General features: G+C 48.8%; 1 protein-coding gene across 1 annotated transcript in view; it reads right to left on the reverse strand.

Annotated features, from left to right (window-relative positions):
- Positions 1-11,978: 11,978 nt before the first annotated feature.
- Positions 11,979-16,091, reverse strand: part of SRRM4 (serine/arginine repetitive matrix 4) — a 45,189-nt gene continuing 41,076 nt past the window's right edge. The window contains exon 12 of the mRNA XM_069557942.1: positions 11,979-15,520. Within this exon, the coding sequence (XP_069414043.1) occupies positions 15,247-15,520 (274 nt within the window). The 3' untranslated portion in view covers positions 11,979-15,246. The remainder of the gene's footprint in view (positions 15,521-16,091) is intronic.

Below are 16,091 nucleotides of genomic sequence, written 5' to 3' on the forward strand. Positions count from 1 at the left end.
GAAATTCAAGATCAGTGCTCTTTCTTCTTTTTATTAATAAATAAAAAACAACCCACATAGTCCCTCCCTAAACCAGTCCATGCCCTCCTCCCATGTAGGTAATGCTTCTTTATTAAGCTCTAGCTTCCTCCTACCATAGACTCCAAAATTCTCTCCATACTGCTTCCTCTAACCGCCTCTAAAGGTAATTATAATAATCCTAATGTAAATAGCAAAATGTAACATTTTGTACTAGTTGTGCTTTTTGTATCGACTTATTTAATCCTCAGCCAAATTGCTCCAAAGTTAGTGTCATCATCTCCATTCTCAGATGATACTACAGATGGAGCACAGAGAGGTTAAATAACCCTTCAAGGTCACAGAGCTACTCCGTGGCAGAGCTGATATTCAAAATCCAGGCAGGTTGGCTCCAGAGCCTGTGCTCCTAATCACTTCATCATTCTGTGAATAACGACAATCAGAATAACAAAACAGTAATGATCCCACCATTATTCAAGACATGTTAAGTGCCAAGCTTTGCTAAATGCCTGGTATGTCTTCTCTCTTTTCATCCTCATAACAACCCTAGAAGGCAGGATATTGTTAAGCCTAGGATATTGTTAACTCTGTTTTATGTTGAAACGTCTAAGGCATAGAGTCAGATCTGTGCTGATTGGTTTCTGAGCCTGTACCTTCAACTGCCCAGTGAGCCGGGCCACCTGGCACCCACTGTGTGCCCAGCCAGAGCACCAGCTCTCCAAACCCAGCCAGATCCAAGAGACCACAGCTGACCTGCAGGTCACGGCCCACCCCTCCCTCCACCTTCTCCTCACTGGGCCTTCCTCTCTAGAACTTTCTGAGTCCTTCCAGACCTTCTCAGTAGAATGACGCCAGAACACACTGATATTTGGGAGCCTGGAGGCTGCCTGGGATAAGCCATCTTGGTATACATCAGACCCTGATTTGAGCCCTGTTAGCTGTGCTGCTCTGGGCAAGTGTCTTAGCCTCTCTGAACCTCTGTCTTGCCAGCTGTAAAACAGGGATGATAATATTACCTATATCACAGGGTTATTGTTTGCACAGATTATGAGGGGACATGGTTGGGGAGGTGGGTGTGGGCCAGATGATGTAGGGCCTTGTCGACCCCACCAAGGAGTTAGACTTTGTCCTGAGCACTTTGTTTTTTAAATTTTGTTTTGCGCTGCACCTCAAGGCACATGGGATCTTCATTTCCCAACCAGGGACTGAACTGTGCCCCCTGAAGTGGAAGCTTTGAATCTTAACCACTGTAGTACCAGGCAAGTCCCCTGAGTACTTTGAAGATCCACTGACCTGTTTGGAGAGGGAAGGTGATGTGATGAGATGTGAGTTCTAGAAAAATCAGCAGCTGCTTATAGAGAGTGTAGTATGGGGCAAGACTCCAGGGAGGCCAGCAAAGAAAATTGCTGCAGTTAGGAGAGGCAAAGGTGAACACAACCCTTAATATAGTAAAGAGAAGCATCTTGAGCACGTGATTGGATGGGAGGGGAGGAGAGGGTTGCATCAACTGCATTGCCCAATTTTTCGATCTGGGCAACTGGGTGGATGGTGGCGTCATCCAATGACATGTGAGGATGAGCAGATGAGGGGAGTGAAGAGACTCAGTTCGTTCATTTACTCATTGATTCATTCACTCTGTATTTATTAAGTTCTTATGCACACAGCACTAGCCTGGGGGGGTAGAGAAAGCAATGAATAAGGCAGAAGTCTCTGCTCTCACATCCATCAACAAGCACATAATCAAATCAACAATTTAAACAATTTTAGATGCTGAAAAATTTTACGGAGGAAGTAAAGGCTGTTGGATATGTTTCTGATCTGATTTCCTGCTCCCATTTACCCCTGAGCTGAAGTCCCAGTGGCTTTCTTTCTGCCCTTGGGACAAAAGAGTCATATGTATTTCCATCCAAGGACCTTCCCACCGCCTATGACACTTCTCCCCAGATCTCCGCACTTCTAGTTTCTCACTTAATTGGTGTCTCTACTTAAATGTCACTCACTCAAACAAACCTTCTCCTATCATGTTCTCTCACATCAGCTGGTTTCTTTTTCTTCAGAGCCCTGGCTACTAACTGACAGTGACATCTCACCACTCTATTATTATGATTTTGTATCCGCCTCTTCTATTAGAATGAAAACTTCATGAGGGCTGAGTGTGGGGACTTTTGTCGTTTAGGGCTCTGTCCTTGGCACATGAAACAGAGTTTGGCACATCGTTGGGATTCAGTAAAATTCCAGGCACTTGGTAGGTAGCAATAACACCACTGTGGTTGCCCATGTGACTAGCCTAGCCCGTGTGGTCAACGAGTTGTGAGCAGAAGTGATGTCTATCAATTCCAGTTCAAAGCATCAAAGCATTTACTATAATTTACCCCAGGGAGATCCTGGCTTCATGAAGGCAGGACCTTCAGGTGATTCCTCCTTCCTTAGCACTTTGGTCACCAACTCATCAGTGAGGGGCATCTCCCTACTGGATGAGAAACAAAGTTATGTTCTGTAAGACTGCGGAACTGGGGGTTTCTTCGTTAGCACTGCATTGCTGTTATTGTTCAGTCGCTAAGTCATGTCTGACTCTTTGAGAGCCCACGGACTCAGCACACCAGGCCTGCCTGCCCCTCACTATTGCTTCATCTTCAGCATCAGTCCCCCCAGTGAATATTCAGGGCTGATTTCCCTTAGGACTGACTTGCTTGATCTCCTTTCGGTCCAAGGGATTCTCAAGAGTCTTCTCCAGCACCACAATTCAAAAGAATAAATTCTTCCGTGCTCAGCCTTCTTTATGGTCCAACTCTCACAGCTGTACATATGACTACTGTAAAAATCATAGCTTTCACTATACAGACCTTTGTCGGCAAAGTGACGTCTTTGCTTTTTAATACACTGTCTAGGTTTGTCATAGCTTTTCTTCCAAGAAGCAATTGTCATCACCATCCAGTGATTTTGGAGCTGGAGAAGAGAAAACCTGTCCCTGCTTCCACTTTTCCCACTTCTATTTTCCATGAAGTGATGGGACTGGACACCGTGACATTAGTTTTTTTCATGTTTAGTTTTAAGCTAGCTTTTTAAATCTCCTCTCTCACCCTCATCAAGAGGCTCTTTAGTTCCTCTTAGCTTTCTGCCATTAGAGTGGTATCACCTGCATATCTGAGATTGTTGATACTCCTCCTGGCAATCTTGATTACAACTGGTGACTTATCCAGTCTGGCATTTCGCATGATGTCCTCTGCATAGAAGTTAAATAAACAGGGTGACAGTATATGCCTTGTGGTACTCCTTTCCCAATTTGGAACCAGTCAGTTGTTCTGTGTAAGATTCTAACTATCGCTTCTTGACCCACATAAAGGTTTCTCAGGAGACAGGTAAGATGGTCTGGTATTCCCATCTCTTTAAGAATTTTTCATAGTCTGTTGTGATTCATACAGTCAAAAGCTTTCGTGTAGTCAATGAAGCAGAAGTAATGTTTTTCTGGAATTCCCTTGCTTTCTCTATGATGCAACGAACGTTGGCAATTTGATCACTGGTTCCTCTTTTCTAAACCCAGCTTGTACATCTGAAATTTCTTGATTCAAGTACTGCTGAAGCCTAGTGTGAAGGATTTTGAGCATAACCATACTAGCATGGAAAATGAGCACAACTGTCTGGTAGTTTGAACATTCTTTAGCACTGCCCTTCTTTGGGACTGAGATGAAGATTGACCCTTACCAGTCCTGGCATCCTGGTCTATTCTGATGAATAGTCTTCAAATTGCTTCCAAAGAGCTTTCTTGGTGCCAGTGTCAGTCTGAGAGGAAGTCATTCTATCTCCTCTACGGAGAGACCTGGCTGGGAAAGTGGTATCTATTCCTCCTGGTTTGGGACACTTGTGCTGAGTGCCATTATGAAACACTTAGCAGAGGGTCACTCTGAAATTTTAGGGGGAGAATTGGAGAGTTTATAATTTCCAGGGCCTTTCCCCATGTATCTCTGAGGTGAGAGCAAGAGCTGGTTTGACTAGTTGGGGACCATGACATCAGGCAGCTGCTTTGGAAACAGTTTTTTTTTTAGGTCTGGGAATGACAGCTCTTAGGAGGACTCAGCCCAAGAGGGTTCTCATGGTTTGGGCTGTGAGGGAGAGAAAGATTGGAGTCACTGGGGAGGATGTACAGAGGTGGACAAGGAGATATATAAACAAGATACCTCCTCAGGACTGGCTTAGTTTCACCTTGAATATGAGTTACAATGGGAGAAGGCAATGGCAACCCACTCCAGTACTCTTGCCTGAAAAATCCTTTGGACGGAGGAGCCTGGTAGGCTGCAGTCCATGGGGTCGTGAAGAGTCGGACACGACTGAAGCAACTTAGCAGCAGCAGCAGCATGAGTTACAATGAACTATAGCTGAGAACAAGAGAGTCAAAACAACCATGGCTGAAAGAATAGAGAGGTTTAGTTCTTCCTAATATTAAATTCCAGAGATGTTCTGTCTGAGCTGCCTTGATGGTGCTGCTCCACAAAGTCCTTAGAGCCTGATACCACCTTTCCATCTCACTACTGACACCTTTCCGTCTTGCTGGCCCTTCTTTATGGGCTCCGTTTCCAAAGCTATCTCACGGACCAGGGAGCCACCTGAGTTCCAGCCCTTATGTCCACATTCCAGCAGCAAGAGGAAGGGATGAGAAAGAAGGAAAAAGCACACAATAAATCTCTTCTATAGAAATTTCTGGAGGCTACCATACAAAAATTCTGCCTTTTCTCATTGGCCAAATTAGCCACATGGCCACCCTAATTGCAAGGGAGGATGGGAAATGCATTCTTTATTCTGGGTAGCCATGAACCCAGTTAAAAATTGGGGTGGGGGGTTATTACTGAAGATGAAAGGGCTATAGGGGACACCTAGAAACTCTACCACATCTTGAGAGAGTAAAGATAGATTTTGCAGAAGATTCCTAAAGATTTAAAGTTGGATTCCTTTTGAAAATTGGTGGGAAATATGTCATTCTCTGCACCAAAACGCTGATATTTTCAGACATAAAAACTTTGCGTGGGATGTCAAATGATTCAGACTCTCTGAAGCCAAGTGCAGGAGGTCATGGATTCCCTCAGGTTAAGATTACTTAATCCAGAGATATGATTTGAGGTGAGAGAGACTCCAAGGAGAAAACATCCTCTGTGTGTGTGTGTGTACACTCATTCCAACCCCATTCCATTTGGCAATGTGAATGTATTTAATGTGGTTGCTATTGTTTATTTTGGTTTTAGATTCCAGAGTAGATTGTTAAAAGGACCCAGTCTTCCACCTTGAGAAACCATTGGACAAGTTATATTGGCAAGAGGAAAAAAGGTAAAAACTGCCTTAAGTCACCTGGCCACAAGTTGGTATAATTATAGGAGGTTTAGAGGCAGGATTCAGAGGAGTGGAAACTTCTGTTGCTCTGGGTACAGATGCTAGAACAGTGCCCCGTGTCTTTCTACTAGTGGATGGATGTGAGAACCACTCTGGTATACAATGTTGACAAAATGTCAGGGTAGGGATACATGTGGGGAGCCCGCCAAGTTCTTAGGAGACTCTGCATTCTTCTAGGTGGAGGAGATATTTATGGAGGGCAGCAGCTGGGAGCACCTCTCTTGAGAATTTGGTGTTCGAGATGATGAAAGGTGAGAAGAGAGGCTGTTTGAGCTTTTGCCATGGTGACCCAGAATCCTCCTGGAAACTTATTGTGAGGGTGTCTAGGCAACTCAGCCAGCCTGCCCCCAACCCCCAACACTTTTAGGGTCAGTAACAGTGACACTGACTCAATCAAGCCCTGGGCTAAGTGCTTCCACGCATCACCTCTGTGCCTCTCCATGGCACCTCTATGATGCTGACGCTTTCATTGTCCCCACTGGAAGCGTGATGAACCTGACACTCAGAGAGGTTAAGTCACTTACACAGAAACACACAGCTAGGAAGTAGCGGAGTCAAGCTCAAATCTAGGTCTTTCTGACTCCCAAGTCCTCACTCTCAACCACTGCCTTTTAAAAATATACCATTTATTCCATCCCAGGACTTATACCCCAGAGGCTCATACGGTGCTGGGTGAATAGTAGGTGCCCACATCTGTCCGCCTCACACCCCATGCTGCCTCCCCTCTCTCCCAGGGAGGGAAACAGCCCCTAGTGGGGACAGCGTGTGCACAAGCCTGTGTGGGACATGTCGCTGCTTTTGTCCACCTAGCCACACTCCCCATCCACCCCTCCCCCAACATGAAGTAAAAATTAACCAGCTTAAAAATGCATGGGAATTGGAAGACGCAGAGCTGGCAACCCCAAGCAGATTCAACTATATGGCAGCCAGCCAGGGGCCGGCCTGGCACTCCCTGCGGGGCATACAGGAGAGGGGGATGAATGAGGTAGACAAGGCTTCTGACCTCTTGGAGATGGACGGCGATCATGTAAACAAGTAAACACACTAGTTTCAGATAGTAATAGTGCTATGGGGGGAATGCAAGGGTAGGCGGGGACAGAGCCAGACTTTAGGCAGGTGAGGTCACCCCGCCCGATCCGCACCCAGGCGCTTGCTCCTGCCTGCCATCCCAGCCCCGCCCTCCTCTCTCTTGGGCCCCTTTTCTGGCCTGGTCAACTCCACTCACTTCCCAGGCTTTAGCCCTGATGTCAGTTTCTCTGGGATGCCTTCCTTGACTCTCCAAGGCTGTTTTAGGTGTCCCTTTGAATTCACCCTCATTCTAGCATCCAGCGTGTGCCACTTACTAGCCATGTGATCTGAGGTCGCCTGACTGTGCCTCAGTTTCTGCATCGGTAAAATCAGCCTAAAATAGTACACACCTCATAAGGATGTGAAGACGAAATCACATAAGTCATTTGTGTCGATGCCTGTGAAGTGCTTGGCATCCTGCCTGGCACAGAGCAGGTCCTCTACAAGAGTGAGCGTTTTTGGCCTGCGTTCTCCATTCCTGTCTGTGATGACGACTCGTACCACCCTCAGAATGTCAGATCTGGTTGGCAGGTGACATTTTAGGTGCCATCTGACTCGGAGGTTCTCAACCCTGGCTTCATAGTAGAATGACCTGGGAAACCTTAAAAAAGACTGCTGCTAATGGGCAACCACTTTCAGGAATTCTCATTTGGGGTGAGAGTGGGACTCGAGTATGGGTAGTTTGATAAAGGTCACAGGTGTGGAGGCAGGACTGAGAACCGCTGGTCTAAGCCAAATCAGGTGGGGTAACTAGGGCCCAGAAAGGGCTTGATTTGCTAAGGTCATGAGGCAAGCTAGGGGCCCCTGCCTCTTGGGAAGTTTTATTTTCTGATATTGCCCCCACCCCTGCTTGTCTGAGTGCCTTCACCCAGTGGAAGGGCTATGTGTGCCCCTGGGGCTGCAGAAGGTCAGGGTGGCCGCTGCCTCTGCTCCATCCCTGGGCAGTCGCCAACCTGGCCTGAAGGGGAGGCGCTTGCGGAAGCAGGGCTCTCCCCCCTGGAGACTAGGATGGACTGGGGTGCCTGTTCAGGCCGATTTTAGGAAGAACAAACCCAAGGGTTCCCGTAACCCAAAACTGGGAGTCAGAACACAGACAGAAGGTAAAGACCTCCACGGCTGGCCACCTCCTGGCACACATTTTCTGGAAAAAGTTGTCAGGGGCCTGTAGAGAGGGCTAGCTCCAAGTTGATGGGGTTCATACGTTCTTAGGCAGAGAGGTGCAGCAGAAATGGCGCCAGAGCCCACAGACCTCAGTTCAAACATACGCTAGCTACACGAACTTCTCTGAGCCTCAATTTTCTGCTCTGTCAAATGAGGCTAAATGGGGTTATTAGAAAAAACAGGTAAAGGTATGCAAAGGGCTTGGCACATGAGAACTGATCCATAAAAACTATTAATAATTATTATTATCATTATTTATTGATGAAGTCTCAAAAGAGGACACTGGTGGTTGCCTTAACCAAGCCAATTTGGGAAGAAGGAAATCCGCGTGGGTGGTGGGGATAGGGGGTGGCAGGGCAGGGAGTGGTGATGTGATGTGATAGTTTTGAATCTTCCCCAGGGAGGCAGTCCCATCTAAGATTCCCAAGGGAGATTTCTGGAGGGGTGGTGGTAGCCTGTTTTGTTTGATCTTTCCTCCTGAGCTAATTAACAACCCACTCATGTGTAAACACGGGACTGAAACCACCTCCCAATAGCCCTGGGGGTAGGGGTGAAGGTGGGGCTGAGTCACATCCTCCTCTCTGGCCCCTGGGATGTTATCCTGGGATGATATGTAGTGTGTGTGTGTGTGTGTGTGTGTGTGTGTGCACGCATGTACACAATTTTTTTGGACCCACATAGTATTTGAAAAAAGAATGAGTTCTGAACATTTTAAAAATCAAGAAATTCAATCTAAAAATTCAGATTCTCTGGATAAATTGAGAGACACGGCAGCCCTGAGTTGAGATTTCTCCATGGCAACCGTGCACTGGGCTCCCTGGCTCCCCAGAGTCCCAGCTCTGTCCACTGCCTCACCCGGCTGCCCTGTCAACCCGTTTTCTATGGTAAGAAACTTTCCCATGGGACAGCGAGAACATTTGTGGAGGCCTGCACTGGGTCCTGGGGGCCCCACTGTTCGGAGCTGGCTGCTTTAGGCTGTCTTTCTGCGCCCCTCCTTTAGCTCAGGCTCGATTCAGAAAAGTCGTCACGCTTACCAGCATTGTGCTTTCCATGCGCTCAGTCCCTTATTTTGTTTTCTTAGCACCACTATCCCATTTGGTTCCCAGAGCAGCCCAGGGAGGTCGCTGTTGCTGTCCCTGTTTTACAGATGAATAACCCAAGGCCCAGTGGGGTGTGGTCCTTGCTCCCTGGCATACCACTAGGGTCCAGATTAGAATCTAGGTCTTTGGACTCCCATATCTGTGCCCCGGACTGAGCTTCCTCCTGACCACGAAGACCTCAGAGAAAAAATTTACCAAAGAAAACTGGCCACTTACTGCATGAGCAGGTGTGCTGTGGGGCAGAGCAGAGAACAGATGTGTCCGGAGTCAGTCCACTTGCAGCCTATCATGGACTCTGTGGTCTTGGGCTGGTGGCTTTGCTTTCCTGGGCCTCCATTTTCCTCTTAGTAGAAAAGAGATCTTAACACCTATACTTAAGATAGGTGGTGCCAAAGATGAAGATTAAAAAGGCTTAGGGAAAGGTGGCTGCTATGAATGTATACGTGAACCCCAAATACTTACAGGCTTGCTTTGAAGAAAGGAGCAAGATGAGCACTGGGGTGATGTGTAGCACACAGCAGGTGCTGCTTGGCTGGTTTCTGTCCCCACCCTGTCCCCCTACCTCTGATTCTGGGCACCATATGTAGACAGAGGACGCTAGGCCAAGGATGAGAACACCATACCATGGACCCTTTTATTAGAACAGAGACATGTTTTGTACAGGCTGAAAAAAAAGCCAGAAACCCTGGGAAGGTTATGCTTAGCTGTGGACACCAGATATCAAACAAACCATGGCCGCTGTGTCACTGGGTGGAGGACAGGGTCCCAAGATGCCGGTGGACACAGTGGCTTCCCCCCCTCTGATGTGGGCGGGCGGGCAGAGGCCGGGTGCTCGGGCTGAGCTGGGCTGCTGGTGGGTCTCCCAGGTTGGGGTTTTCCAGGTGGGAGTTCCAGCCCCCGATGTGGAGAAATGGCTCTAGGGTGGATCAAAGCCCCTCCCAGGGCTGCTGTGGTAGATTCTACTGGGTCCTTGGCCAACGACTGCTGAAGGAGACAGCTGGGGATCAGGAGAGACGAGGTATAGCACAAAGAGAAGTCCTCACAGCCTACGCCTGGCAAGAAAGAGCTACCAGGAAGAGCATGGGTAGGGCATGGGGTCGGGCAGATCAGAGCTCAAGGGAGCCTGGGCATGTCAAGTGCCCCCTTCCTGGGCCTCAGTCTTCTCATCTGAAAAATGGGTCACGGCAACATGACTAGTCTCGCTGGCTGGTGTGAGCAGCTGCGGTAAACGTGGCCTGACACAACACACGGGGTCTGAAATCCGGAGCACAGCAGTCATCCGGGCCTGTGCTTTGAGTGTGCTAGATGGCTGGGCTTGGAGCAACGTTCAGGCTCACACAGGGGGCTTTCACCAGGTCACAGAAGTTCCCAGGTGCCAGAACCTGGAGGCCTCCTGTTTCTGCCAGGACTCAGCTGCTCCCAACTCACTCTGCACATTAAGTCCACACCCTGTTTCTTTATTTTCTTCTGACCCTTCAACCTATAGTCAGCAGAAGACACGACGAGGGATTCTACATCTGACAGTCTGGAACTCACCGCCTCAGAGTTAGAACCCTTTCCTCCACTCTACAAAGAACACTTAGGCCAAGATCCACGTTACAGATGATAAGACTGAGACCCGAGAACCACTCCATTTCACCCAGACAGACACATATAGGCAAGAGAACCACACAAGAACGCTGTTCCAGTCTCTTTGGCTCGGCTCGTTAGAAGATGAGGCATAGCTTTCCTTGACCGGAGAAAAGGAATTACAATTTTCATTCTCTTTTTTTCGCTCCCTCTCTCTCTTTTTCAAGGAGTTGTGACTTTTTAATAGAAGTTGGTTTGTGCACAGGCATTTCATTCTTCAATTAATTTCCATCTAAATGAGGTTTTCCCGGAGATAACCAGTGTTTTAGTTCCATTTGAGCTTAATTTGTATGACTGAAGCCTCCGTTTCTGCCAATTCCAATTTGCCGGGTGATTCTAGCACTCATTACCTGGGCGAGAACGTCCCCACCGCAGACAGTGGAGCTGAGAGACAGACTGATTTCCAATAACATTTCCGAAGAAGAGGTGGTCTCTCACCTCTCCCAATACCACTCAATAAATAGGAAATAAATTATTCATTAAGCCATGTTCTGATGAGGGGCCCCCATTATGGTATTTACAATGCAAAACAACTACCAACAAAAAAACAAAACCAAAAAACCCTCAGAAAACCGAAAATAATGCAAAACAGCAGCCACAGACAGAGGGGAGAAGGCAACCCCATCGGTATCACTGGCCCATGGTGCAGAGAAGGAAGGGGACGCAACAAAGCATCACCCGATTGATGCTGTGTCTCCCCTAAGGTCCTCAGCTGGACACTGTTGGCCAATGGAAGGGATGTAGTTTGAGGATTCTGTCTTTTTTTGTTCTTTTTGTTTTTAAATCAGACACAATTTTCTATTCAGCTGGAAAAGAAAGTAAAGCATGTGAGGCTACTTTGAATATTTGTGAAAAGGAATACAGCAAAAGAAAAGATAAAAATGAGACTTGAGAAGAAAAAAAAATGGACTTTCGAACCTTTGGGAGCACCCCAAATATTCACCTCTTCAAGCAAAGCCTTTTGGAAAGGAAGATGGGTCTCGGTAAATAAAGTGATGGGGGCTCTCTGAGACTGAGAGCCTTGTGTCTTTCAAACGTTGTAATTTGTGTGTTTTGTTTCTGAAAGACTGACTTTCCTTCAAAGAAGGGAACAGATGGAGACAGGAATGCAGTCCAACCTGGATCAACTAGAATGTTCTTGGGTGGGGGATTTGAATTCACTTTTCTGAATCTACTAATGGGAGTTCACACATTGCTTTTAGGCTTTATTCTCATGATTGAGAACCTCCTAAAAACGTTTGAGGATATTTTCCTTTTTTCTCTAAGCCTCAGTGAACTCATCAGGTCTTTGAAGAATTGCCCAGGCCTCAGGTCAATGTTCTGGGTTGTATCTCAAAAACTCCTCTACTTCTCAAAGGTGGAAACTTTGGCCCAGAGAAAAGAAGCAATTTGCCTCCACACATCCAGGGACTATCCAGAGCAGGAGGGTCAAAGGGCCGCATGTTGTTTGACCTCAAGCCACCTCTCCTTCCCATTTCCCATACTATTTTGTAAAATAAGTCCTCACCATGAGCAGCAGGCCGTCTGTATCATCCCCTGGAAGCAGAAGTGTACTGAGGGTGAAGGATGCAGAGAAACAGCAGTGCTGGGGTGGGGGTGCTGGTTAAATAAGGCTTACCAGTGCCCCACTAAGAGTTTTATTTTTGGATGGAAAGAAAAGGAAATGTAAAGTAAATTTGAGAAACACATCAAGTGACAGGGAAGGGCAGATTTTCTCCCAGGAGGCATTTAAGTTCTTGCAAGCTTTCCCAGGCTAGGGGTACTCCTTTGCTTGGGTTAGAACAGAGTAAAGTCACATTGCCAGGGAAAACAATCAGGGATGTTGAAAAAGTCTCATGCCAAGGCAGTGAAGAGTGACTTTGGAAAGGGCGGGCACCCTCTCTACTCAGCTGCTAGTGGATGAGAGAGCCAGGGCTGGTCAAGACCTCTGGATCCTGGTTCCCAAGACAGGTTTTGAAATGGCCTTCTCAAGGGGGTTGGGGGCGGGGGGGAACCTCTGGCTGCTCCTTTCATTTTGTTTGTTTTCCAACTTCAGAAATAGTAGTATGCTCTCTCCTGAGGTCACAGAAAAAGGCTTTTGCTTTGGGTTTGTCTCTCTCTCTCAGGATGGCTGATACCTTGTCACTAGGGCAACCCTGCGCTCACAGGGGATGGGGAGAAATTAGCTAAGGGGGTGTTCAGAAGCATGTGTAACTTCTATAAAAACACTTAGCTTAGGCTCAGAAGAGCAAATGACCTCACCCACTAATATATTCCCTGGAATAAGGGTGAGACTTAGAGGTGCACGTATGCCTCACACTGGGTGCCTCACTGAAGGTCTTTCACAGATGATTTAGACTCTGAAGCTTTTGCCTTATGTGCTAACTTTAGACTCTAACCCCCATGTCAGCTGTGACTCTACAGCGTCAGGTCAGCACCTTAGCTCATAAGCTTCTTGACCATTTTCATCTTTCTGGCACCTCAGTTAGGTAACTGGTAGGCAGGGGACTGGGGTGCAGGCCTGAACTTCACCCAACTTGGGCACAGTCATGTATCTTTGGCCTGAAGTGCTTCTGTCCTACGTCCAGTGTGTTCCAAGCTTAGAGCTCTAAGTCGCTCCCCTTCAGGGAAAAGGCAAACATCCCTACCCACATCCAGCCTCTCAAATCCCACCCAGAGACACGAAGGGAAAAAAAAAAAAGAGAGATGCACAAAAATACTTGAGACGTTTCCCCTCCTCCCCAAACACACACACCACACACACACAGATATACACACCCTCTCCATATAAATAAATAAATACTTGAATACTGCTAATGGCAACTGAGAGAAAAAGAGAGTGAGGCAGAGGGAATCCCATAAATAAATAAATAAACATAAATAAATAAATAAGAGGTTAGCTAGGAGCCCCAGGCAAAAACGGTCCCCCAGAATTGCGTGTATGAAGGCAGTCTGGACGGGGGCTCTTGAGTCTTTCACTGCTGTCCTGCTAAGGAGGTTCCGTGGCTCCAGAAAGCCTTTGTTTCCATGAAGGGAGACTGGAGTCCAGTTCGGGCTCCTGGGCAGGGAAGAGGGTTATTTACAGTTGCTGCACAGGCCCTCCCAGGGCACCTGCCCCTGCCCCAGGCACCTGCCATCAGGCCTCCAGTGACCGCGCTGGCATCCGTTGGTCCTGGCGGGCGGGGCCCAGTTCTGGGCCAGCGGGTGCCATGGAGAGGCTCGGTCCCCCGCTGCTGCCCCGGGGCCTGGCTCCCCTCTCCTGCTGGAGGGAGGACGTCACTGCTTCTGAGAAACAGGATTTTTTTTCCCCCAAATGTTTCCCCTCCTCAGGGCACAAGGGATAAAGAATATTTGGTTCTCTGCTTCCCAGAGCCCCAGGTTCCAAAGCTGGGCGCTGTCCCTCTCACCCTCTCCCTGCACGCCCTGCCCTGCTGCTGTTGCCACCACAAACTGGAACCTCACCGCAAGGCTCCGGAAAGCCAGTCAGCTGGTGAGGGGGATGCCCCAGAGTTTATTTTAAGGATCTTCTCCCTCATGCCCCTGTTCTTAGTGCCCTCCGTGGGTGAAGCAGCTGGTGGTATTTGTGTGCTGCAGATCAGCTTACCTTCACTGCCCAGCCCTGGGGGGTGCTGGGGGTAAGTGGGGTGAGGGCAGAAACGAGGGTGGGCTTCTCTCAAGCTGGTAAGAGCTCTGGAAACCAGCAGGAGCTTCGGAGCATCTAACCTCCTTTCCCCCAGACTCTCTGGATTTGGATCTTTTCCCCAAACCTGGGCTGCTGTGCCCCATCCTGGCAAAATTCCCGAGGGGCAAAATGGGTGCCTCAGGCTGAGGGTGGTAGGTGGGTGAGAAGGTGCTTGGCTGCACTGGGTAGGATCCAGGGTGCCCTTTCTGGGCAGTGGGGAGGGGGCAGGCAGGCGCCAACTAGAGGGTAAGGCCAGACTGGCTGGCGCTGGGGACTGGCAGCTGGCCACAGCACTGGGGAATGTTCAGCAGATGGTCCCGTGGAACTAAGCTGTTGCCAGCTACTGGGGCCGAGGCAAACTTGGGAAGTGGGGTTGCAGACCCAGCTGTCCTGACTGTCCGTTGTGTCCTTTCTCAGAGGTCGCAGGGTCCCTGTGAGCCACCACGAGGCATTTTGTGTAAATGGCGTGGTGACCTCTCCATGGCTAGAAACTACTGGGCCCCTCTTCCCGACCACAAGGAGATACTGGGAGCAGTGGGCTTATCCACCCTCGTTCTTGCTTCTAGACTCATGACAGAGAGTTCATCTCCTAGCTCCTGACACCTACTACCAAGTGAAATGTCCATGTCCCCTAGTCACGTGTCCCCCTTTCTAGGACCCAATAGCCTTTCAGCACTTGCTCTGGCCTATGCGGGGAGCTAAAACTCCTGATCCCCTCTCCTGGACCTGAATCACCCTGCTCTCTTCTAATATCCACCCCTCACCCCATGGGATCCACGGGGGTCCATATACATGTAGCCACGAGATTGGGTGAGAGGAGAATGAGGGCAGATGTGATAAATACCGCTGGTCTTCGGTGTGCAGCCTGGCAGCAGTGGGTTAGCAGAACTCTCTCCACATTTTCCTGGCCAGACCCAAACTTCTGAGTCATGGACTCACCGCTCCTTATAAACCATTGAGGCTTTTCTGTGCCAAAAGAAGGTAGTCTTCTCCACATGCTCAGGCTTGAGCTGAGCCCCAGCAGGTGTGGTGGAGGCTCCCAGTAGCTCCACATGGAGACTGAAGCCCCCACACCCTCCTTTCCTCTTCCCCAGGAGAGTAGGAAGGACAGGGCCTGGGAGCCCTCAGTGCTGTCTGTCACCAAGGAGAAGGCAGGGTGGTCGGGGAGTGGGGGAGGCTGCCAGAGTGAAAGGGGCTCCACAGGCAGTGGGCTCACGGGAGGGCCCTGGCTTAGCGCCTTGTGCTGGAGTAGCTGTCTGCTGAGCTGTAGCTCCCACTCCGACTTCGACTCCGGCTCCGGCTCCGGCTCCGGGAGCCCAGGCTGGGGCTGCGGGAGCTGCAGCTGCTGCTAGTGAGGGTCCTGCTCCGGCTGCGGCTGCGGCTCCGGGAGTAGCTTCGGCTGGCTGAGCGGCTGCTGCTGCTGCTGTACCAGGAGGAGGTGCTGCTGAGGCCGCTGGAAGAAGAGGGGCTGGGCCGGTAGTACGGGATGGGGCGTTTCCGGGCACTGCAGAGATCAGAGGGGGAAAGTGTCAGGGCAGGACTCCTCCCAGCTGCAATCCCGGGAGCACAGGCATTGTCCTAGGAGACATGTCCCAGCTCCTTAGGGGGAAAAAAATTCCTGTTACTCTTCTCTTGCAGTCCTGAGAACATCAAGGAGGTGGTCTCAGTCTAGTGCTGATATGCTTTGAACAGTGATAATCTCGCTTTTTTAACATTTCAAGGCTGGGCTCAGAGAGAGCATCCAGCTGGCCCCAGAATCTACATCTCAACTTTAATCACAGTTTTGTTTTGCTATTTTTATTTTTACTAGAACCTTCTATTTATGGCAAAAGAGCTTGATTTTTCTATTTATTGTAGTGTATCAAGTTTCGTTTTGAAATAAATGTATGGACCTAAAAAAAAAAAGGCGTATCTATTCAAAGAAATTTAAGTAAGCAGTACACTTAATCAGACAAGGCAAAAGTGGTGGGTGATGGAAGCCTGGAAAACACCGAATGGATTCACTCAGGTGGGTTATTTGGGGTTGAGTACAGAACCCAGAGAGCCTTTGGAAACACCACTCCCTTTTTCTTAGA

Source organism: Ovis canadensis, chromosome 17 (assembly GCF_042477335.2).
Source record: "Ovis canadensis isolate MfBH-ARS-UI-01 breed Bighorn chromosome 17, ARS-UI_OviCan_v2, whole genome shotgun sequence".
NCBI classification, from domain to species: Eukaryota; Metazoa; Chordata; class Mammalia; order Artiodactyla; family Bovidae; genus Ovis; species Ovis canadensis.